The 23,866-nt window shown below is 38.6% G+C and overlaps 1 protein-coding gene across 1 annotated transcript; it reads right to left on the reverse strand.

The window, feature by feature from the left end:
- Positions 1-3,530: 3,530 nt before the first annotated feature.
- LOC122808601 (tumor necrosis factor receptor superfamily member 6B-like) lies at positions 3,531-22,159 on the reverse strand. Its single transcript, XM_044079559.1, has 5 exons — positions 21,916-22,159; positions 16,177-16,305; positions 8,152-8,274; positions 6,083-6,156; positions 3,531-3,734 (listed from the first exon to the last, which is right to left on the reverse strand). The coding sequence occupies exons 1-5, from the start codon at positions 22,088-22,090 to the stop codon at positions 3,666-3,668; spliced, it is 570 nt and encodes a 189-aa protein (XP_043935494.1). The 5' UTR covers positions 22,091-22,159; the 3' UTR covers positions 3,531-3,665.
- Positions 22,160-23,866: the final 1,707 nt, after the last annotated feature.

A 23,866-nucleotide genomic window follows, 5' to 3' on the forward strand; every position in this document is an offset into this window, starting at 1 on the left:
CTTAACTTTGGAACTTTTTCCTCTGAGTATTTCCATGATGATCAAAATATCTTTTCTGGATTTACCATTAGACAGGTCATATCAATTTGATTTTGCAGAATATGTAAAGTGGATACATGATGAGTTAATGTCCCTTTCCAGACAGAATAGTCATTCGATCTTTATGTGGTTGGCATGGTTCCTTACTGTCACAATTTTTGTTACTCACAGAAGGGTATTTAACACAGAACAGTCATACAAACATGTAGAGCATAACCCAGAGCCAACGCTCCAATTAAATATGAAAAGTGAAAAGAAATGAAGACTGGGAGAGAAACAGAGGAAACTAATAATTAGTTGGCTTATTATTAAGGTGTTATTGTCTTTTACTAAGCTGCCTTAAAACAACGTTGTATGTGCATCTGTGTGTGTGTGTGTGTGTGTGTGTGTGTGTGTGTGTGTGTGTGTATGCATGTAAATGTGTGTGTGTGTGTGTGTGTATGCATGTAAATGTGTGTGTGTGTGTGTGTGTGTGTGTGTGTGTGTGTGTGTGTGTGTGTGTGTGTGTGTGTGTGTGTGTGTGTGTGTGTGTGTGTGTCTGTGTATGTGTATGCATGTAAATGTGTGTGTGTGTGTCTGTGTATGTGTATGCATGTAAATGTGTGTGTGTGTGTGTGTGTGTGTGTGTGTGTGTGTGTGTGTGTACGCATGTAAATGTGTGTGTGTGTGTGTGTGTGTGTGTGTGTGTGTGTGTGTGTGTGTGTGTGTGTGTGTGTGTGCGTCTGTGTCTGTGTATGCATGTAAATGTGTGTGTGTGTGTCTGTGTATGTGTATGCATGTAAATGTGTGTGTGTGTGTGTCTGTGTATGTGTATGCATGTAAATGTGTGTGTGTGTGTGTGTGTGTGTGTGTGTGTGTGTGTGTGTGTGTGTATATACCTGCTTATGTGTACTTGTTCGTGCATGTAAGAATGTGTGTGTGGCATGCCCATATAAGCTTTATTCTTAAGTGCAGAGTTAAAAAGACTTTCACTCATAGGAAAGAGGAAGTTTGTGTGTGTGAGTACACTTGTCTCTGTGGTTTAATGGGTAATGACAAAGTCATATGGATAAGCTACCCAGAAATGCTGAGTGTGTTTGTGTTCATGTTTTTGCACTTCTTTGCTACGCAGGCTATCAGTGCACTTATTTACTCTGACTGTGCAGATCATTTTTTTCTACTTATAATCTAGACTGCTGTGTAGCTTTCTGTAGCTTAAGTTTTATGGTAAAAAAGAAGTATTGCTATTGCAACTAAAATACACTGGTAACAATAGGTATTGCCACTGTTGCTCACTTTAAATATATTAGGGAAATGTCCAGAAATGTGACCAAAACAAAACTACCTATTAACATTTTTAGTATTTTAGAATTAAATTCCATTAAATGCAACCATCTTCTGTACAGTTCAACAGTCATTAATTTATTCATATGATGCACGTGTACAAATATGTTCACAAAACAATGGACTAGGAAGTATATTACTGACAGTAACAGTGAAGTGTCTTAAATAACAATATTAAAAAGTTCAAGCAACACATATTACAGTATACTTCACAAAAGAAAGGCAAGCTTCATGTGTCATTCTGATGCTTTTATCCCTGAACAAACTTATCAATTCATTCTTTTAAATTTTAAAGGTAATGATTATTATTGTTGTTATAATAATAGAGAGATATCTTGTAATGGAAGAATATTCAATTCTCTTAAATTTCTGATAAGATCTATTAAAACACAGCAATTCAAGCAGTAATGTGTTAAATAAGGTGCAAGTGTATGAGGCTGCCTGAAAATCATTTCCATATCTGTCTCTGTATCTGCTTTGTACACGCTCTTTATTCATGAAATATAGTTCAAGGAGCAATGGCAAACATACTCAAAAATGTCTGCTGTTCTCATCTGTTTTCATTGTATTTTATTTGCTATGATTTTTTTCTATTTTTCTTTGTATTGCTGCTTTCTTATTTTGTATATTACTCTAAGTAATAATGTGCTTTTCCATCTAATATAGCCAGATGCAGGTTTCAATTACTGCTGTCAGAATTGTGTTTTTCTGTGAAAGTGGGGATGAGTTAAATTTATGGGCGGTTGATTTTGTTCCCTAATGCACACATTTCAGCTAACTCTGAACATTCAGTATCTGATGTAAGCCAGAAGAGGGCAGCCTTTAACTTTTTTTCATCAATGAAAGCATTTGCAACACAAAAAAAAAAAAAAAAAAAAGAAAGCATTTGCAACAGTTCCATATGTAAACCTGAATTATAGCTCAGTTGGTGTAAAAGGAAGACAAATAAAATTCAGAATTTTCTTCTGTCTGCCAAAGACAGCCATTTAAACCAATAAGTCATTTTTGCCAGCTGCACGCTATGAGTGATAATTACCTGTTGTAGTTCTGTTTATGTATTTAATAGGTAGCATAACATTTCCAAAAAAATGTGAATGGAACAGCAGGCTGCATTATATGTTTGTGCTCATGCTAACACTCCAGACATGTATCATCCATTTAATTATTTGAGTATATATGCAGAGCTACATGTCACTTTCGCAACAATGATTAAACATGGAGGTGTCCAGGCCTCTTTCATGCAGTTAAGTAAAAATGCAAGACTGCACAGCCTTTTCATCTTATAAATGCATGCAGACATCTACATATCTATTTTATGTTGCTAGTAAATCTGCACTCACCAGCATATCCCTTCATACTGCAAGTACATAAATTCATAGATTCACAGACTATTACTAGGTCAACTACCCGAAGGGACTTTCTAAGCATAGCCTCATATACTAGCCTACATTCTCAATTTATACAAGTCTACATAAGCTTACAATATCTTTCTTCTTTCTGCTTTATTGATCTATTGTGCCCCCTATGAACAATACAGTGACAAAGAAAAGGTAAACCTCAAAAATACCTGACAGACGAAACCAAACCTCTTTCAGGGATTCCACCCGTTATTTGTATTTTGCTGTCACACAGCTTATCAATTTAAGATGCTCCCACTAATGCAACCAGTACTCCTTCCATGTAACTCTGCTGAAATAAACCAATAAATTGCCCTAAAAATAGGAAGTCTTGCCTTATATATAACTCTATGAATATTATGATTATGTTGAACACAAAATTCCTGAGAGTATGCATGTCAAGAGAAACAAATCATCACATCGCCATACATATACAAATTAAGACATACATTAAGGCACACAAAAAACAGTGCCTGCATTGATTCTAATCTATCAGTTCTATTAAAGTGCCATCCTTACCCAAGGTATGGGTCTTAAAGTACCCAAACCTTAGGCATTAGTCAGTGTAATGTACGTTTTAGAGGTATTCTATTGTTTATTGTTATTTGTGCCAAAGGAACCTTATAATCTGTTTAACAATATTCACAGATAAAACACAAAAACAAAAAACAAAAAACAAACAAAAAAAAAAAGAAACAAAAAAAAGACAAGGAAAAATACATATAGCAGTTAAAAAGATCCAAGATTCATGTAATGAATATACATTTCGCATTACTTTGTCCCAGGATATCTCTTTATTTCAATGTCCAGTTTAGGTCAGTGTTCAGAGATGTTTGTTGAGGCATTTCCTGGGGCACAGTTTACATTAGTTGTAGAACTGACAAAATAAATGTATGTTTTATTTTCCTATTGCTTGGAATGTTTTCTTTTATTGTTTTTATGCTTCTTCTGTTTCCTCTTTTTATTTTTAGGAATCTAAAATTAAAGAAAACAGTAAAGCCATAGTGAGCCATGTTGAATTTGACTGAGTAAAATAAGAAAATAATTTTATGAGCTGGAGTTAAGATATATGCACACGTGCCCGCCCGCACGTGTGCACACATACACACACACACACGCACACACACACACACACACACACACACACACACACACACACACACACACACACACACACGCGCACACACACACACACACACACACACATATATATATATATATATATATATATATATATATATATATATATACACATATGCTGAAAATAATATCATCTTAATTTTTTATTACTTCACAATTACTTTTCTGCCATTTTTGCAGTCTATATTAATAACAACTAAAAGCAATATTCCTTACATTATTGCAAACAAACTGTTGCAGGAACTTAAACAAACAAGTATAATGAGTTAGATACACTAGATTAAAGTACTAATTTACTCAACAATCTTTGTGTTTCCCCTTGCCCAGCCATTCCAGTGTATAATTTTACCAGCAGCTACATGAATACGTTTTTTTGATTTTAGAGTTTTCTTAGTAGTACATACAGTCTTTATATGGTTCATACTCCCTGGAAGTTGTGGATCATAGTAGCAGAGAATCAATGAATATGGAAGCCCTAGGGCTGGTGGTATACCAGCATTTGGGAAAGCTTATTCTTACTCAGCTATGGAAACCCTGGGCCTGGTGATATACCATTGTTTGGGAAGGTTTAGTCTTACCTCAGCTATGGAAGCCCTGGGTCAGGTGATATACCAGTGTTTGGGAAGGTTTAGTCTTACCTCAGCTATGGAAGCCCTGGGCCTGGTGGTATACCACTTTTTGGGAAGGTTTATTCTTACCTCAGTTATGGAAGCCCTGGGCCTGGTAATATACCACTGTTTGGGATGGTTTAGTCTTACCTCAGCTATGGAAGACCTGGGCCTGGTGATATACCACTGCTTGGGAAGGTTTAGTCTTACCTCAGCTATGGAAGCCCTAGGCCTCATGATATACCACTGCTTGGGAAGGTTTAGTCTTACCTCAGCTATGGAAGCCCTGGGCCTGGAGATTTACCACTGTTTGGGAAGGTTTAGTCTTACCTCAGCTATGGAAGCCCTGGGCTTGGTGATATACCACTGTTTGGGAAGGTTTAGTCTTACCTCAGCTACGGAAGCCCTGGGCCTGGTGATATACCAGTGTTTGTGAAGGTTTAGTCTTACCTCAGCTCTGGAAGCCCTGGACTTGGTGATATACCATTTTTTGGGAAGGTTTAGTCTTACCTCAGCTATGGAAGCCCTGGGCCTGGTGATATACCATTGTTTGGGAAGGTTTAGTCTTACCTCAGCTATGGAAGCCCTGGGTTGGGTGATATACCAGTGTTTGGGAAGGTTTAGTCTTACCTCAGCTATGGAATCCCTGGGCCTGGTGGTATACCACTGTTTGGGAAGGTTTATCCTTACCTCAGCTATGGAAGCCCTGGGCCTGGTGATATACCACTGTTTGGGAAGGTTTAGTCTTACCTCAGCTATGGAATCCCTAGGCCTGGTGATATATCACTGCTTGGGAAGGTTTAGTCTTACCTCAGCTATGGAAGCCCTGGGGCTGGTGATATACCACTGTTTGGAAAAGTTTATTCTTACCATACTATTTCTACTGTTGGGTAGACATGGTTTCACCTATGGACGTTACAGCTCAAGTTCTACTTTTATGCATATTGGTAGGATGCTTCTTGGGTACAGTTGCACACTGCAAGATTCACATGTAGTCTACTGCTAAAAATATACTTTTGGCACTAACACTCCTTGACAAGGCTGTCCTTCTTGTCATTTGCAGAAATTTACAGCGAGAAATATCTGGAACTCTAACTTTAACAAACACAGCCCTGTAACTACCTCTCTAACTACAGAAGGAGTTATCATAAACAGGGTTTTGTGTGTGTGTGTGTGTGTGTGTGTGTGTGTGTGTGTGTGTGTGTGTGTGTGTGTGTGTGTGTGTGTGCGCGTGTGTTTGTGTAGTTTGTGCACGTGAGCATTTGTGTAGTGAGACTATCACATTTTATACTGTCCATTCCTTAATACCTCGTATAGTTAAATAAGGCATATATGTTTCTTAATGCAGATGAAAAAAGGGAACAATTGTTTTTTTTTTATTCTAGTAAATTGTGTGGAGATGGGGCTTCAAACTATACACATACTCTGTATACAAGAAGAAGGGTGCTTCTTGTTCAGGCTGGGGCACCCATATAATTTATGTCTCTGTCTGTGTGGCAGTATGTACACTTTCACTATCCCTGAAAGGAATACATTGAACTCCTCATGTGTGCCATAACACTGCAACATGCTCACCTGATGTTTTTTCTCCGTGTCGCTGTCGTCTGACCCTTTGTGTTTTAAGCTATCCATATTTGCTCTCTCTGAATCTGTAAGAATTGAATTGTTCTGTTAGTTACAGATGACTGAACTTATCAGGTTAAAGTATAAATATGATTATTGACCTTTTTGCTAACAAATATTTCTGTTTGTTTTTTTTTCATCCCACCCTATCAAGTGTAAGTAATTTTGGCCATACAAGTTAGTTCCTCATTCTGGCTTGATCCTCTTAAACCTCTCATTCACCTGTCTCGCTGTGTGTGTGTGTGTGTGTGTGTGTGTGTGTGTGTGTGTGTGTGTGTGTGTGTGGGTGTGGGTGTGTAAGTTGACACTGAGGGATATAGAAGTATTTTGTATGTAAAACATGTGAAAACAGAATCACCTGCCAACTCTCCTGCTGGCGTCCATGATCGAAATATCTATCTGCTGTTCCCATGTCAGTTCAGGGCAATATTATACAGTTCTATCAATCCTATAACTGTGTTAAAAGAACTAGATGGCATTAGTCTGAACAAAGTCATTCTGTGAATGTTTGTCAGATTTCTGTGTTCTGATAACAATGAGTGACCAGGCAATACACTTACCTCATAACTGTAGTAGTTTGATTCCTGCAAGACCTATGTTTGCAATGAGATACACACCAGTGTATGACTTCCTGCTCCTGTGTCATAAGATAATCAATACCTGGCCTGTCTACTTCAGTTCAGCCAGCAGTGATCTACCCACAACTTTTTAGGATAGAAAATAAGGGAATTACACATTTTGTGTCTCCTTTGGTGGTGCCTGCTCTAATCCTGAGCTGTTTGTTGATATAGGTTCTTAAGTGAATACTGGCTAACTACCCTGAAGGACTTATGCCTTATCAGAATCAAACCCTGTATCTTGTGTCTATAAGGTGAAAACTTTAACCATTATGTTTCACCCATCTACCTGGTAGTAGATACCTATAATCTAGTACTGTCTTAAGTACAGAACACAGGACCATAAATAACATTATTATTCATAGTGATAAATTTCAAAAAAATAACGTGGTGACATATCCCACCACACCAGTTCTACCCTGTCTATGAATACCACATTTCCAATTTTAGCATCACTTTTCATCTAAAGTTTTCTTTTGCTTATGCTTATATAAGTGAAAGTCATGGCTTTGTATGTCTACCCTGCCCAACAGTAACACAAATCATCTAGAGGTGTTTCTCTTTGAACAGCAGGATTTCAGCAATATGGAATGGAATGTTGTGATCTCATCCTGCCAAGGGAAATGGTAGATGGTAGATACAAATATGTGCTTATAAACACAAAGAGTCAAAATAGTTTGCAAATATGCGCAGACACCCACACATTAAAGCACAAAGAAAGAACCATGAGTATATACATGTGCATATGCAGAGAGAGGTAAAAATGCACACACGCCATGAGTATACATGTGTGCATATGCAGAGAGAGGTAAAAATGCACACACGCCATGAGTATACATGTGTGCATATGCAGAGAGAGGTAAAAATGCACACACGCCATGAGTATACATGTGTGCATATGCAGAGAGAGGTAAAAATGCACACACGCCATGAGTATACATGTGTGCATATGCAGAGAGAGGTAAAAATGCACACACGCCATGAGTATACATGTGTGCATATGCAGAGAGAGGTAAAAGATGCACACATGCTATGAGTATATATGTGTGCATACGCAGAGAGAGGCAAAAATGCACACAGTCACACATATAATCCACATATGGAAATCCACACTCTGTCACTGTGTGTGTGTGTGTGTATGAAATAAATGCATTTAGGAGTGGCTTGTGCTTCTTTTTGTCCCATTCCAATTTCCTTCTTTCAGTCTTTATTCTAAGCTGCATCTCATTTTGCTTTGCATGTTTCTCACTATTTGCCCTTTGTCACATGTCTAGTTATTCATGCATTCTATTTCTCTGCTCCCACCTCTTATTCACTTTCTTACTATCGCTATATTTTGAGCACATTATCCATCTTTACTTCTGTCAGTTTAACTTCAGGATAAAGATATCTGATTCTACTTACCTATATGACTCTCGATTATCTGGCGGGTGCAGCGTCTACACTCAGTGTCCATGCAACGAAGACCGTTTTGGCAATCACATGCTGCATCACATGTGGAATTGCACTTTTGTTTATAGAGAAACACTGCAAGAGGAGAATAAAGATTAAAAATTAAAAAAAGTAAAATAACATTTCCAATGTGTAGAGGCACATTATCATTACGAATGTCAAGCTAGTGAAAATTAAAAAAAAGGAAGAAAATATCACGTTGCTTTACTCAGTATTATTTTTCTAGCCGAAAGCTGGAAAGTCGCATGCGTTAAGTATAATTTTTGTCTAAGCTTTAGTAAGAAAGTGTATAAAATTGTCTGTGCATTTTTTTGTTTGTAGGCAGCTCTGTTATACTTAACATAGTAGTAGCAAACACATATGATGCATGAAATGAAATCTTTTCATATAATTGTACTGAGTGTCTCAAATATTACCAGTTAGCGTCACTGGTATTACGTATAATCTGGTAAGGCTGCATTAGGTCTCTCCTTCACTAGCACTTCTCTCATTTCTTTTCTTCTTCCTTATCAGGGTCTTCTGTTTTCTAATCCTCCCCCACTTCCCCCGGAAGACCTAATTTATCCAGGAGTCCCAGCCCCACCCTACTCCCCTGTGATTTAGGTAGGCCTTTCTCTGTATAACCAAGACGGCTGATGAAGAAATATAAATTCATGCTTCAGACAAAGGCAGATAATGGCCATTTAGCTAAATAGTGTCCACATTCAAAACTAATGGCTGCACTAGATCCTAGCTGACCAATAGGGTACTTTCCTCCATCTAAAAAGGCCTGACGTATATCTGCCGTGCAATTTTGAATTGCCTTGACATTTCTGGCTTGAAAACTTCTACAAGTAACCATTTCATGCCTCCAACTTTTTGATATAAAATATGCTTTCTGACACTTTTCTTGGGTTGTTTCCTTTCTCCTGAGTCTTTCCAAAATCTGATCAGGCTAAACATATTTTTTTCTAATTGATGCTTTCTTTTGCTTTCCATGAAACCATCTGTCTTCATGTGATTTCTTACAAAGATTAAGTATTCTTATAGTCGACTGACTTCCTGTTGCACCAGATAAGCCTGCAACACTGTGAAGCTTACTCAGATAAACTATGGGTTGCAAAAATGTATCATGCTTCAGGAATTTCGGGTAAGATGCTACTCTACACTTTGCCTGATTCTAAGTAAAGAGCTTGAGAAATCCTTGAGGACAGCACAGTAGTACAGCATATAGCATTGTCACCTCACAGCAAGAGGTTCCCAGTTTGATTCTTGGCTGGGGTGCCCTCTGTGCAGAGTCTGCATGTCCTCCCTGCATCTTCATGGGTTTCCTCTTGGTGCTCTGGTTTCATCCCACATTCCAAAGACAGGCAGTAGGTGGACTGGACACTCTAAATTGGCCATAGGTGCAAGTGTGTGGTGCAGATGAACAGCCTATGAACCGTGGCAGGGATAGCCAACTGGCAGTGTAAACCTTGGCTCTAAATAATTGTCACCGTTGAAGTTACACCCCAACCCCATGTGCAAAAATGGGACAAGGGTTGTGGATGGATGGATGGATGGATGGATGGATGGATGGATGGATGGATGGATGGATGGATTTGAGGAATCCTTGAGCCACATAGGCTAATCAGGATTCCTGAAGCTATATGGCAGATCCATAGTTGTGAATAAGGTTCCCTAAACCACAACACTTTGAAATTTTACATTGTCATTGAGCAACAATGTACAACAATGTATAGCTTTAAGTATTGGTGCAGCCCTTTAAAGTTGATGGGCCATTGTGGCATAGACAGCATTCAACCTGCATGTGGAATTTGGATTATATCATCACAGGTGAACAACAAAAATGATCAACAGATAAATGAATGACAAAATGTAACAAAAACAAAAGTGTGGCAATATAAGAAAAAAAAATCACAAATCATCTCTCCAACTATCAGTTAACCCAGATCAAGCATTGGTTAGTTAGTGTTACTTTTACGGAAAGAACTTTTAGTAACACAGTGAGCAGGATTAGGGTTAGAAGCAGGAGTAAGGTTAGGGTAAGGTTTAGCATGCACGAGTAAGGAGATGGGGGGGGCTTTATTCTTGAGCATGAATTTCATATCAATTCCTTATTTTTAAATCATCTGATATGAAGGCCCGGGTACCTTTTCCATTTCTTTTATTGTAATTTTAACTGCCTTCTTCCTTTCTGTACACTCTTGCCCTGTAGACTTACTTACCTGGTCTCTGTAGTGCACCACTGTAAATTCTCACTTCTTCTTTCTGTTATTGCCTTTATTTGAGTGTGCAGATAAGGCTTTTCCCAGGGCACCCCTATGGCTGAATACATTGCTTTTGATAGTTCAGAGTATGACTACACCCTGGGTCTGTCCTTACCTTCATGACCCAATCAAACAACTCTTTTACATTCATCCAATGTGACACTTCAGCTGAGACAAAATGGTAGTTTCTTGCATATTTCTTACTAAACTATTTGCATTAAAATTTGACTTCCTTTGTTCATAGGTTGGTACTAGGCTATCAGCCCTAGGGCCTATACAAGCCTAGCCATAACAATTCCCTGGCTATTTCTTCCCACACTATTTACTTCCCTGGACCCATGTCTAGCAGGGTGACTGAAGTGATCCCCGGGGTGAATTTCCTTTCTCCCATCCAATCATCAAGGTTCCTTTTGAAGAAGACCAAATAGGCACTCTGCTTGACATGTATGGGTAATCTATTCCAGAGTCTGGGGAGTCTCTGGGTCAGGAACCTATCCTTCCAGCATGTTTTGTTTATTGTGATGACAAGGTTTAGATCCCTGGAGTGTGTGGCTCTGAGGGATTGGTATTTCTTTAAGTGTAGCATGTCCAACATCTCTGGGTTTGACATGGCCTTGTATGTTAAGCAAAGATCGCCTATGAGTAGACGATATGCGACAGAGTATAGCTGGAGTTTTTTAAGGCGGTCAGCATAGGGCATCTGCTTTAGGCCTGTGATTCTTTTAGTGAGGTATTTCTGCGGCCTTTCCAGTTGTTGCAGATGTCTTGAGAGGTACATACCAAACGGGGGGTTGTATTCTATAATGGGTCTAATGAGGGATGAGTACAGTGGAACAATGACCTCCTTTTTTCTGGATGAAAAGCCCTTAGTGATGACGTGTGCCACATAGAAGGATTTTCTGACTGTTGTGGTGATGTGGTTATCGAAGGTGAGACCACTGTCCACCTGTGTCCCCAAGTCTCTTATCACACTTTCAGTGTTTAGTGTACTGCCACCTATATGGTAATTCACGGATACATGTTTTTTCCCAAAGGGGATAACTGTACATTTCTTGGCATTGAGCTTGAGCCCATGGCTCTGGCACCAAACATCTGTTTCTGTAAGGCCCTTTTGTAGAGTATCCACATCATTTGGGGGTTGGGACGGTGGCCTAAGGGGGTTGGGACGGTGGCCTAATGGTTAAGGTGTTTGCCTTATAAACACAGGGTGCAGGGTTTGAGTCTCCTCACAAAAATTGCTGGCTTAAAAATGGCACAACCAGGGAGCATAGCTAGTACTAATCTATGACTCTATGACTCTATGACTCAATAATGGCTCCCAGTTTGCAGTCATCTGCGAACTTTGTTATCCAGAGTCCCTTAGTGTTGGCCTGTACTTCAGAGAAGTTGATGCCAAACAAGAGCGGTCCCAGGACTGAACCCTGAGGTACTCCACTTGTCACTTGTCTGGAGCTGGATTTGGAGTCGGCTACTTTTACAGTGTGGGTTCTATCAGTAAGCCAGTTAGCAACCCATTGGGTGATGTAGGGATTAATGTCCAGCTTAGTAAGTTTATCTATGATTCCAGAGTGGGGGATAGTGTCAAAGACCTTGGCAAGGTCTAGAAAGGCTGTGTGGACCACCTCACCCTTGTCCATGGCTCTGGAGACTGATTCAAAGAAGTCAATCAGGTTCAGGAGTCAAGATCGGTCCTTCACTACCCAAACTGGGTGGGGTCCAGTGTTTGAAGGTTGCCAATGTCTTTGTTTATAAATTCCATGATAATACACTCCATGGCCTTGCAGATAAGGCTTGTCAGACTGATGGGATGGTAGTTTCCGGGATCCAAGGTGGATCTCCCCTTGTGGAGTGGGATAACTGTAACTCTGTGCCACTAAGTGGGCATGAAACCTGAGGTGAGGCTATGATTAAACATGACACTTAGATGAGGTGCCAGTTCATATTGTAGTTCATGTAGTACACAGCCCAGGATGTCATCTGGTCCCATGGATGCTGTATTCTTAGCTTTGGAGAGTGCGTTTTTTACCTGTGTGGCCGTTATTACCAGAATTTGACAATCTTCCGGTATTGAGATGGGCCATTTAGGGGGTGAGAGGGGGGTGAAGTTGGCACTGAATCGATCTGCCAGGATATTGGCAATATCCTTGGGATCAGTATATTTAATGTGATTCTGTTTTATCTCAGAGCAGATCTGAGCATTGCCATTTAGATTCTTGACATAGTTATAGAATGCCTTGTGGTTGTCTTTGGAATCTTTGGCAATTTTATTTTCGTAACTAGCTTTGGAGGATTTTATGAGGGATCTCATTTTCTTACTGAGGCTGGTAAGGAAGTTTTTTGCATCCTGGGATTTTCCTCTTTTCTGCAACAGTTTCTTCCTATTGTTGTGAAGTTTGTTTATGGCAGGGGACCACCAGATTGGCTTTTTTTTTTTTTTTTTTTGGATGAGAGCATATTGGTTCTATTTGGGATGGCACGATTTATGCATGAGTGGATGTGCTCGTACAGTGCCTTAGTGTAGGATTCAGCAGTTGAACTTTCAGCTCCCGTCTGCATAGGTGTCATGAAGTTTGTCACTTCTGACTTGAGTAGCATGAAGTTGGCTTTGGAGAAGTTTTTTATGGAGGTTTCCTTACTGGGGGGTGGGGTGAGATGTGGATGTTAAGGGTGATTAGCTTATGGTCAGATCTGACTAACGAGGGGGTGACCATAGGTGTGGAGCATCAATTTCCCATGTTGGTAATGACCAGGTCTAGGATATTGGAGCCCCTGGTAGGACTATGGATTAGTTGATCCAGGGCATTGGAATTTATGAATTCCAAAAACCGTTGGGCAAAGGTGTTGGTACATGAGTAGTTTTCCCAGTTAATGGCAGGGTAGTTAAAATCACCCAGTATTAGAGTGTTTGGTTCTATCTTAATATTTTCCAGTATGTTTAGAAAGGTGTAGTGAGAATCTTGGGGTATGGTGGGGGATCTGTAGCAAGCTACAATTTGGATTGCAGTCTTACCTAGTGTTAGTTGCACCTGGAAAATTTCAGATGCATTGTGTTGGGCAACTAGCCTGGTGGTATGAATATCCTTGGTGAATATTGACACTCCTCCACCTTTAGTGTTTTGGTCCTGCTTTGGTGGCCGAAAAGTGTGGTAAGAGTTGTAGCCTGGTATTGCAGGGGTGCTCTCTGGAGCCTTGAACCAGGTCTCAGTTACTGCACAGATATCGATGTTCTCCATTTTTAGGAGTGCCTCGAGAGAGTGCATTTTGAGGTTTAGACTTCTAGCATTGTGTAGCATTACCTTCAGATACTGTTTCTCAGATGTCCAATTTCTGATTTCCTGTCTTGTCCTCCCTACTTCCAATCATCAGGTACCTCACTACCTGTCCACAAATGTTTTAAAAGAGGTAGTCAGAGCTGTGTCATGTCTTCCATTAGTACTTTTAGAATTGTAGGCTGAACTTCTGCAGGATCATTGTTTTTTTCCATGTTTAGATTGAATGAATGCATTTAAACATATTTCTTTTTGAAAGCATTGGCATTAATATGTTGCTTTTTGCCTGCCCACTGTGGTGTAGAAACAACCTGTTTAGAAATATACATATTTGCCTATATTACAAGGCATCTTCCTGTGCTGCTAATTACCTTGGCTCAAGACCAGGCAAGGGATGTTGGTGAAGTCAGCCAGGAGAAAGACCTAGAAATCTACTCTTACATTTCTGATAAGAACACTGTTGATGGTTTAGAAAACTATCCACAGAGTGAGCAAGAGGTAGTCATGACTTCACTGCACACATCTGTCACCTGCCTTATGAAGCCTTTCCTTTCTTCTTTTCTTAACGTTCGTAATTTTAATTGCCTTTTGTGTACTTTAAATGCAAGTCTTTTCTTTCTAAATATTAAGGGAAACATTATTTGGCAATATTGCTGGGTTTTTTTTGTCTTTTTAACCTGTTTATATAACAGTCTGTAGCAGAAATAACTGTATATTTGAGTGTCGTAAAACATTCTTTCCGCCTTTCCAGGATGTGCATTATAGAGTCTAATGCAGGTATTATTCATTTATTTAACTTTGATAGCTAGAAGTAAACACAGGAATATGTTTCAAGGCGCAACCTTCTTTTGCATCATTCCACAAAACCACATTTTGAAGTGTGGATCCTCCTTTCTTGCCGGTCATTGATATCTATAAATCTGTTTAACTGGAAATGTCGTACTATGACACAAAGTGCTCACCTGACAGAATGTATCACATTTTGTTATTGTTAGTATAAGCCGTTCCCCCTGTCATTGGATTGTTGGCAGTAGTTATCAAGTGAGGTGATTCATTAGTATATATCTATTTCTCAGGCTGGGATTCAGAGCATGTATGACTACATTTCATGAAGAAAAATTATATAATCACATATATTACTCATCTCAGAATGTGAGTTTACATGATTCAGAGGTGTGCCATGTTAGTCATATTTTGGTCCTGCCCAACGCCCCTGTGCATTTGTTACAAGTACAAGCAGTTGTTAGGTATTTTCTGCAGAACTACTCCTGCATCTCAATTATTATAATGAGAAAAATCCTTTGGAATTGCCATGTAGAATGCAGATCTGGAAAAAGATCCAACCCCCACCCAGCAGGTTCATCATAATAAGGACAACTTAATTTACTCAGCATTACAAGTTTGAAATGCATACAAAATCTTGGTCACATTATCAAATTGTAGTTAGTAAGATTCTGAGACATTTAATGAAAAAGCTGTATCACTGCGGATGTTTCTGGAATGGTTTTAACTTGCCAATTAGGACAGGGCCAAAGGTGTATTGTAAGGAAGGGGCATTCAATAGGACAACATGGGCATGAGGGTCAGGAAGAGATCTATGTGAGGTATCAGTGTGGGGCATTCCTTGAAGAGACACAGATGAAGAAAGTGACATTATATACAAAAATAGGACATCCTTTGGGAATGACATCAGGAGACCAAAACCTATTAAAGAGATGGTGCACTTCATGTGCCATGGCTTAAGTGAGTCAGGATGATAACGGTGTCCAGTGAAGAGATGTGACCATTCTCTATGTAACTCAGCTAGACAAGGCCATTAGAAAGCATAATGATGGGAATTCTCTGTAAAGACGTAACTAGAACAGTGGAAATACAGTATTTGCTGTAGGGAGGGGAAGTCTTTAGTGGGAGGCATGGGTAGGAAGAGAATAATGCCATGACTGTGGATGGGAGCTCCCACATAGACCATTGAGCTTATATGACTAAAAATATAAAATCAACAATTGATGTAGGGATGCTTTTCATGATGTGACCTTTAGGCATGGTGTGACCTACTCTCTTGTGTGAGGAAGAGAGCACTGAAGATATGGCCTTGCATATTTCTCAGGGATTTTTGCAGAACAGCTTTAGATAAAATAATTGATGTGACCCTAATACAGCATAGTCATGTAATCAGTGTATCTTTCTGTCATGAACATGATATCAGCTTACCAAGGTGAAGTCTAGTCATGTGATCTTTATAATATACTGAAACAGTCATGTAGTTAGTTTTTCCTAGGGCAAGATACTTTTCTTTGTGCTGTTTTTGAAAAGTCTGATGCCCAATTTGTGAACTGCAAGAGTGACCCAAGTGAATCCAGAGCTTTTAGAGAGAAACATGATTTACAGATCAGTCTGCGTGCAGCAGTGCAAATTGCCTGTTTCAGTAAAACAAAAGTTTTCTTCAGTGTTACACTTACCACCTGCACAGACGCGACAACGCTGACATTGATATTTCATATTCCAGTCATCATTGAAAGAAATTCCTTCAGCACAAGGTGCACACATAGTGTCTTCTTTCTCAGAACATCTCTTCACCATAAAATGCCCTGCAGAAATAAAGAAACAAAAGACTTAAATGCCTATGTCACAGTTTATATGGTTGCCTTTAATGTACATACCAGATCTCTTAGAGGTAATGATTTGGATATAGCTATAAAAAGGCATCTAATATGATGGCCAGAATCCACATCCTAGAACTTAACAGGATTATGATTTGCTGAGACTGAAATCGGACATTAGTGGTCAGTTCTATATCCTGGTAAATGAATTAAAAAAAAAAAAATAAGAAAATGAGTATATACTCCAATTGTCCAGTCTGCTGCCCACACCACCAGCACAACTGACAATTTTCTATAGCACATTTCTTAAATCTGCAATTTAACTTTTAAGACAGTTATTAGAAATCTAATACTAGAAATCATGAGGCAGATACAAGTAGTCACTGTAACCTTACTTATTGGCTTACTTGACATTACCTTCTTTGATGGCTAACTGTACCCTTTTTATTATGACTACATGTTTAAAGCTGGGCCTCCCATGTACATTTGAGCTGGGCAAAATGCTGTTCCCTCCAAACTGAATTTGTACAATGAAATACAATATGTGCTTGTCTACAACCACAATTTGCAATTAGACGTGAAGTGTGGAGGCATAAGAACGTATCCAAACCACATATCTCATTTAGTTGCTTTAGAAAACATTACCAAGGTTAAGAGGATGCATTCATTGCCTTATAGTTACACTACCACTTATTTGTTAATTAAAAAGGTAATACAATAAAATATACTGTCAACATAGTGTAAGCAGAAAAACATCTGAAGTCGCAGACTGATTCGGTTTCTGTGAATGACATTTGGAACAGGACTGGTAGGTCACTGGGCGGTGAAGGGGTTGTTAAGAGCACTTGCATTGCGCCTTTAAATGATTTGTTTGCTACAGTGGGAGGAGCCCTGCACACCCACAAGGCTCACACACCAAGAATTGCAGGCAGTTTTCTGCCGAGTGTCATTAAATCAACTGCTTTTTGAAGCAGCAGGAAGTAGAGTGCAACTGATAAAAAGAGTGGGATATTACTGTCTTTTACTGGAATTTATTACAGTTTCAGACGGACAGAAATCTGTGCTAATCCAGGTCAGTAATTTCCTTTTGAGGAAAACAAAAATTTTAAAAAAAGTAGGAGCAGTCTTTGAGGGGAACTTTGTGGGAATGCTAAACAGCTGTCTGTTTTTTGAGCTCTTTCTTCCCCATTTCATATATGAGTTTAATTAATTGGCTTTATTTTGCTTGCCGAATACAATTCAGCTAGTCAGGGAGAAAAGCTTTGCAGTACAACATTTAGTTGTGTAAACAATACAGAGGATATGGAGTTCTTACTGTGACATTTTCAGGCATCTCATCTGACATGCTTGCATTGTGCTAGATTCTGAAACTGAATTCATATACAAATATAATTTTTAGTAGTCCGATCACTAATTACACATTTTAATGTAGCTTGAAGAGTTTGCTTATAAGAAATACATATTTTTTTGTCCTGTCCTTTATAAAATTTGAATTTTCTTGTAAATCAATAAAAATTATAGTCAGTCAATAATTCCTGTCATTGGTGTTCCGTATACCTTGTCATATCTCTTACTGTTAGAACAATACACATTGAAGCAAAAATTGATGTTCTAGTACCTTTATAACTAAATTAGAGTATTATTTAAAAATTGTCTCTGTCTCCCCAATTATTTTTGGCATTGACGAGAATACTTGAGGAATGAAGTTGAGAAGTACACCTCCTAAACATAACTTGTCAGTTGATCTGACAGCAAATTAATAAATAAGTAGATAAATAAATAAGTAGATAAATAAATAAAGGTATGATCCAATTATGATTAGTAAGTGGCCAAAATTTTACAATTTTCTCCATTTATTCATGAAGCATTCTAACATTCCCTGAATTACATCACAGAATATTATAGCACAGGCAGACATACAGATGAGGCTCTGGAAATGTTTGAAAACTGGCTTTCTGTTTCTTAATGTTCTTATTAGAAGTAAAGTGTCATTTATTTATTTTTATAAACAGAAAAGCTCTCGCTCTTTCTGTTTATAAAAATAAATAAATGACACTTTACTTCTAGTGAGAACATTAAGAAACAGAAAGCCAGTTTTTAAACATTTCCAGAGCCTCATCTGTATGTCTGCCTATGCTATAATATTCTGTGATGTAATTCAGGGAATGTTAGAATGCTTCATGAATAAATGGAGAAAATTGTAAAATTTTGGCCACTTACTAATCATAATTGGATCATACCTTTATTTATTTATCTACTTATTTATTAATTTGCTGTCAGATCAACTGACAAGTTATGTTTAGGAGGTATACTTCTCAACTTATATATATATATATATATATATGAAAAATGAACCTTTTGCTAGCAATTAGTTATAGAAAAATATTTCTGCAAGATCCTGAGTTACAGATGCAGTCTGAAGGATATTCCTTGTCCTTGGTATCGTCTACAAAAATTTCTAAAAATGTTAATATTCTAAGGTGTCAGAGGTCTCTTACCACAAGTATAATTACTGTCTGATATAAACTACCCCACTTTATCATTTTTCTCTCTGTGACACTGATAACTTTGTTTTCTATCTGTGATGGCATGCAGCCAAAATCTTTCTACGTTTTACTGAAAGATTTATTTCTTTTCTTGCTTTTAAGGAGTATTATGTAAACAATTCCCACCCATGTTTTGCTTCAATGTAATTTCTATCACACCACGATAACTAACATTTACAGATCTGCAAATCTTGCAGCATTTGGGGAAAACTGAAAGATATTTCAACTCTGGAAAATGAAGACCGCTAATAAAATAATGTTATGAGTAGAATTTGGAATGGTTCCAGAGGGTGATAACTTTTAGGAAGTTCACTTGCTGACATAACTCTGACTACAGGACCTAGGCTGTCATATCACAAGCGTCAGGTTCTAGTGCTGTACAGAAATGGAAGAGCAGAATTTCAGTTATTGTTGTACAAGGTTAACAGGTATTCCACTGAAATATACGGATAGAATAAGAGGTAATTACCTGCAGGATGTATTGCGGACATGTTTGTCTCTGCTGCTGTAAAAGGGGCTTCAGTTTACCTCCTCTGTGGTGAAATTAGCAACATCAGGCAGCTTCTGAGTACGCTGGTGGTGTGGTAGAGGAAGGAGTACATGCACTGGCTAAAAGGTACCCAGAAAAGATTCCTCCCACCATGTAGGACAGATGTCAGCTATGGCTTAAACACCATGCAAATTTACTTCTGCGTTGACATAGTTGCAAAAAAAGTTATCCACAGTGCAAAGACTGTATTTCTGGAAGTTAAGTCCTTATCACATACTTTTCTGCTTTTATGCTGAATTTTCTAGAAAAGACAAAGCATGTCGATGTTGCATATGGGAGTCAAATATGACTGTGGCATGTGCAGTAAAGCAAAAGAGCTGCCAAATACATTCAAGCAACACCTGCTTCCCAGCTTGTTTATGTACAAAAGTTCTAAAAGTTCATTTTGGAGTTTACCTACATTAGGCTTGGCAGGCTTATTTTATGAAAAGCATTCATGTAGACGTGTATCCTCTCTGGACATACCAAAAGGAAAAATAGAGACAGATCACACATACATGCACTGCACTCTTATTTCTAACTCTTAGAATGAGAAATATTGTCGGAGCTCTGAGTTAAGGTCTGGGGTAAGTTTTAACATGAATGTCCCTAGGAAATGAGATCTGCTTTGTATGACGCATCTGTAATATATATAATGCAGCAGTATATTTTTCCAAAGTTTCTTGTATTCTGTTTTTACAAACAATCTATTTTGATGAAGTAATTAAGCATGTAAGGGCTGCATTGCTAAGGAATTCTGTCTTCTTTAGGCTTGTCAGTCATATTTTGATCACACTAATTTAGCTGTTTCATGTTTTCCCTGACTCTGTGTTAACTGGATATATTTAGGCAGTAATTATGTCTGCAATGGGTCTTGGTCACACCTGAAAAGGGTCCACTGGATAAACCCACTCCTGCAGTTATCAAATAAAAAACATCTGTTCGGGTTATTTTTGAGTTGGTAGCATAGGGTGTTTGCAGTCTTACTACACCCCTCACCCCAGTAATGAGAAAAAAAATCGCTCCAGAAGAAGAGTGCTGCCTTTTATATTGTTGTGGCACTTAAAAGATGGTGTGTGGGAACCTTGCAGGATTATCTTCCTTGTGGATGCCTCAGTGGATCAACAGTGTGCCAGTCCCCTCTACCTTCAGTAGAAGAACAAGTGATTTAATTTGGGGAATTTGGAATTGTGGAGCACTGATATGTTAGTGGGAACATGCAACGGGGTGTACTCACTCTGCGTATAATGCACATCACACCAGAGACTTGATTGTCTCTGTAGGATAACTGGAATTGGGCAATACGACCTTATCTGTTATAAGTGTAAATGTGTGTATGTAGTTGTGTTTGTTCCTGTTTTATTTATAAACAGCAGAAAACAGCAATTTTGGTAAACGTGAATTTGTATCACAGAAGAGGACCATTTGAAAGCCATCCCACTAACTCTTTAGTATGGCTAACTCATCCCACTAATTCTTTACTATGGCTAACTCATCCCACTAATTCCTTACTATGGCTAACTCATCCCACTAATTCTTTACTATGGTTAACTTTATAGTGCACGTGGGAAGCACTGCATATGTTTTGTGGGTGTTGGGTGTTAATAGAATTCGAACCACTTTCGTGGCTACTGGCTTAAATCCTGTGAATTGTTGTGGTGATCATAGTCTTTACTAATGGCAAGTGTCTATCCACAGTTGAGAGTTGGGTTATAAATGATTGGTCTGGATGACTCCATATACAGATAGTCCTAGGTAGTACAGGTTTCTATCCTTTTATGGCATTTAGCCCCTTGTTTGATACTGTTCACGCTGTATGTCTGGAGGGTGAAGTAATGCAGCATTGTATTTCATATGCCATATACAGGCATATGCTGTGACACTGCCTCCCTGTGTATGTTGCATTGTGACAGTAACACCATCTATGTGTGTGCAACATGGCAAAAGACATACATTGTAGCAGTACTTTCATTTATATGTTCTTAGACACAGTTTGCATGAGTGAGTGGTACAGATGAACTACCGTGGAAGGACTAGCCACCTGGCGGTGTGAACCTTGGCTCGAGATGATTGTCACTGTTGAAATGACACCCCAACTCCATGTGCAAAGTGGGGGAAAAAGGGTTTGAGGATGGATGGATGCAATGTGACTTTACCACCACATAGGTGTATGTGGTGTTTAAGATTCACTCTATATAGGTTCATGTAGTGTAAGACACTCTCTCTTTTGGGTTCATGGACATATGTATCACTATAAAATCACCTGCAGAAAGGTCCTACAACAGGTGAAAAAAAGGTTAGCAGGTAAAAAAATAGGAGGAGAATTTGCTGGCTCTCCCATCTTAATAGACTTACATGTGTTTCCAGGTCTGAAAGCAGTTTGTCTGGGGACAAACTACCTTTCATATGGTCTTCCCTTACTGAGGGTGTCATGAGTTCAGTGGTGTTGGTTGTCAGTTAGTTATTGGGAGGTTGCAGCCATTAATGTAAAGCAATATCTGTATAAGAAGAAAAAGAACTTACCAGCAGGACAAAGAGAGCACCGTTTGTCTATCGTTGTCCCTCCACTTGTCTGTATTTTCCATAAGTATGCAGGGATGTGGTTAGATGTCTCCATATCACTGCTAGATGCCATCATAATAACCAGTGTAAGCAGAGACAGTCTGACAAGAAGATCTCTTTGAAACTGAGCTGCCATTGCTGTCTGAGTAAACTGTCTTGGATCTCTAACCTGCCACCTTGGTCCAGCACTCTGGATGTTTGCCCCCTGAAGTTGCATTTATTGAAGAGTGTCTGAGTCATGGGGAATCCCGATATTTTATACACTGGTGAGTCATGCATGTGGGGGTCTTAATACCTAGATAAGCTGTTACAGAATTAATAAACTACAAATAAGTCATTCTAAGCAGGGGTCACTTACTAAAAGTATATGTATTTCTGAGAAATACTTTTGAGGGTTAAATATTATAACAGCTATTGAAACAAATGGAATATAAAGTGTGTGCACATGTGGAGAGGCATTTTTGTTTCTGAGAAATATGCTGTTTTCCTATGTGGCTTAAAATGTAAAACAAATGGAATATAAAGTAGTGGTAATGGTGGTAGTTGGGTTCAGAAAAAGGTACAACCAATTCAGGATGTCTAGCACTTATGTGTCATTAAATTAAAAAACAAGCCATCCGTCACATTTAAGCACAAGCTCAAATTAAATCTGCTGAGCCAGCTTTTTCTCTATTCAATGAGACAATGGCTGAAAGTGTGTGTGTGTTGTGTGTGTGTGTGATTATATACTGAAATAGTGTGCTTTTATACAGACTGATGCTATAGATGTGTGTTTGTGTAGAAAGCTTGTATATCTATTTAAGAAATATATATATATATATATATATATATATATATATATTACACAGAGAGAGAGACAGAGAAGGGTGAGAGAATTCTAACATATAGATAGGTATGGCATAAGGATAAACAAGAAATTCTGAGTACAAAATGGTGAGCAGATGTGTTAACTACCTGAGTCTGTATTTTTTAATGTAATTTTTGCTCATGAAAGCATTAGTATTCACTACAAACTCTTAGTTTGTATTCAACCCATCCATACTGTAACATTTGAATCACCTGTATAAATTCCATCTGGAGAAGGGAATGGGGTGATTTTTTTTTTTTTAAATCAATACACAAGGCTGCCTCTCACACCTACATGTGTGTAATCCTAGCAGGCCTGTCCCTTGCTCCTCAGTATACTGGGAAATTTGTACAACATGTAATATTGTATATACCTTCTTAAGACAGTCATCTACCACCTGTTTGATTGATATATACATATACATATATATATATATATATATATTTATATATACACACACACACACACACACACACACACACACACACACACACACACACACACACACACACACACACCTGTTTTTTTTTTTTTAAACTTTTTCATGGCAGTTGACTTTAGGATGCTGGATTACACCGTTTTCATGTCTTCAGCTTAATAACAGATGTATAACATTCAAATCATTCAGTTTGTTCTCAGGGGATGAATTTATTAAGAGTAAAAGGGAGCTAAGGTTAATAAAGCTACTACGTCTTGTTTTGTCAAGTGTATTTTCAGACATCAAATTCTTTATGGAAATACACACACCTTTGTGCTCACACACACCTTTGTGCTCTCACACACACACACACACACACACACACACACACACACACACACACACACACACACACACACACACACACACACCTTTGTGCTCACACACACACACACACACACACACACACACACACACACACACACACACACCTTTGTGCTCACACACACACACACACACACCTTTGTGCTCACACACACACACACACACACACACACACACACACACACACACCTTTGTACGCACACACACACACACACACACACACACACACACACACACACACACACACACACACACACACACAC

Source organism: Protopterus annectens, chromosome 8.part0 (genome assembly GCF_019279795.1).
Source record: "Protopterus annectens isolate FY-2018-M chromosome 8.part0, PAN1.0, whole genome shotgun sequence".
NCBI classification, from domain to species: Eukaryota; Metazoa; Chordata; order Ceratodontiformes; family Protopteridae; genus Protopterus; species Protopterus annectens.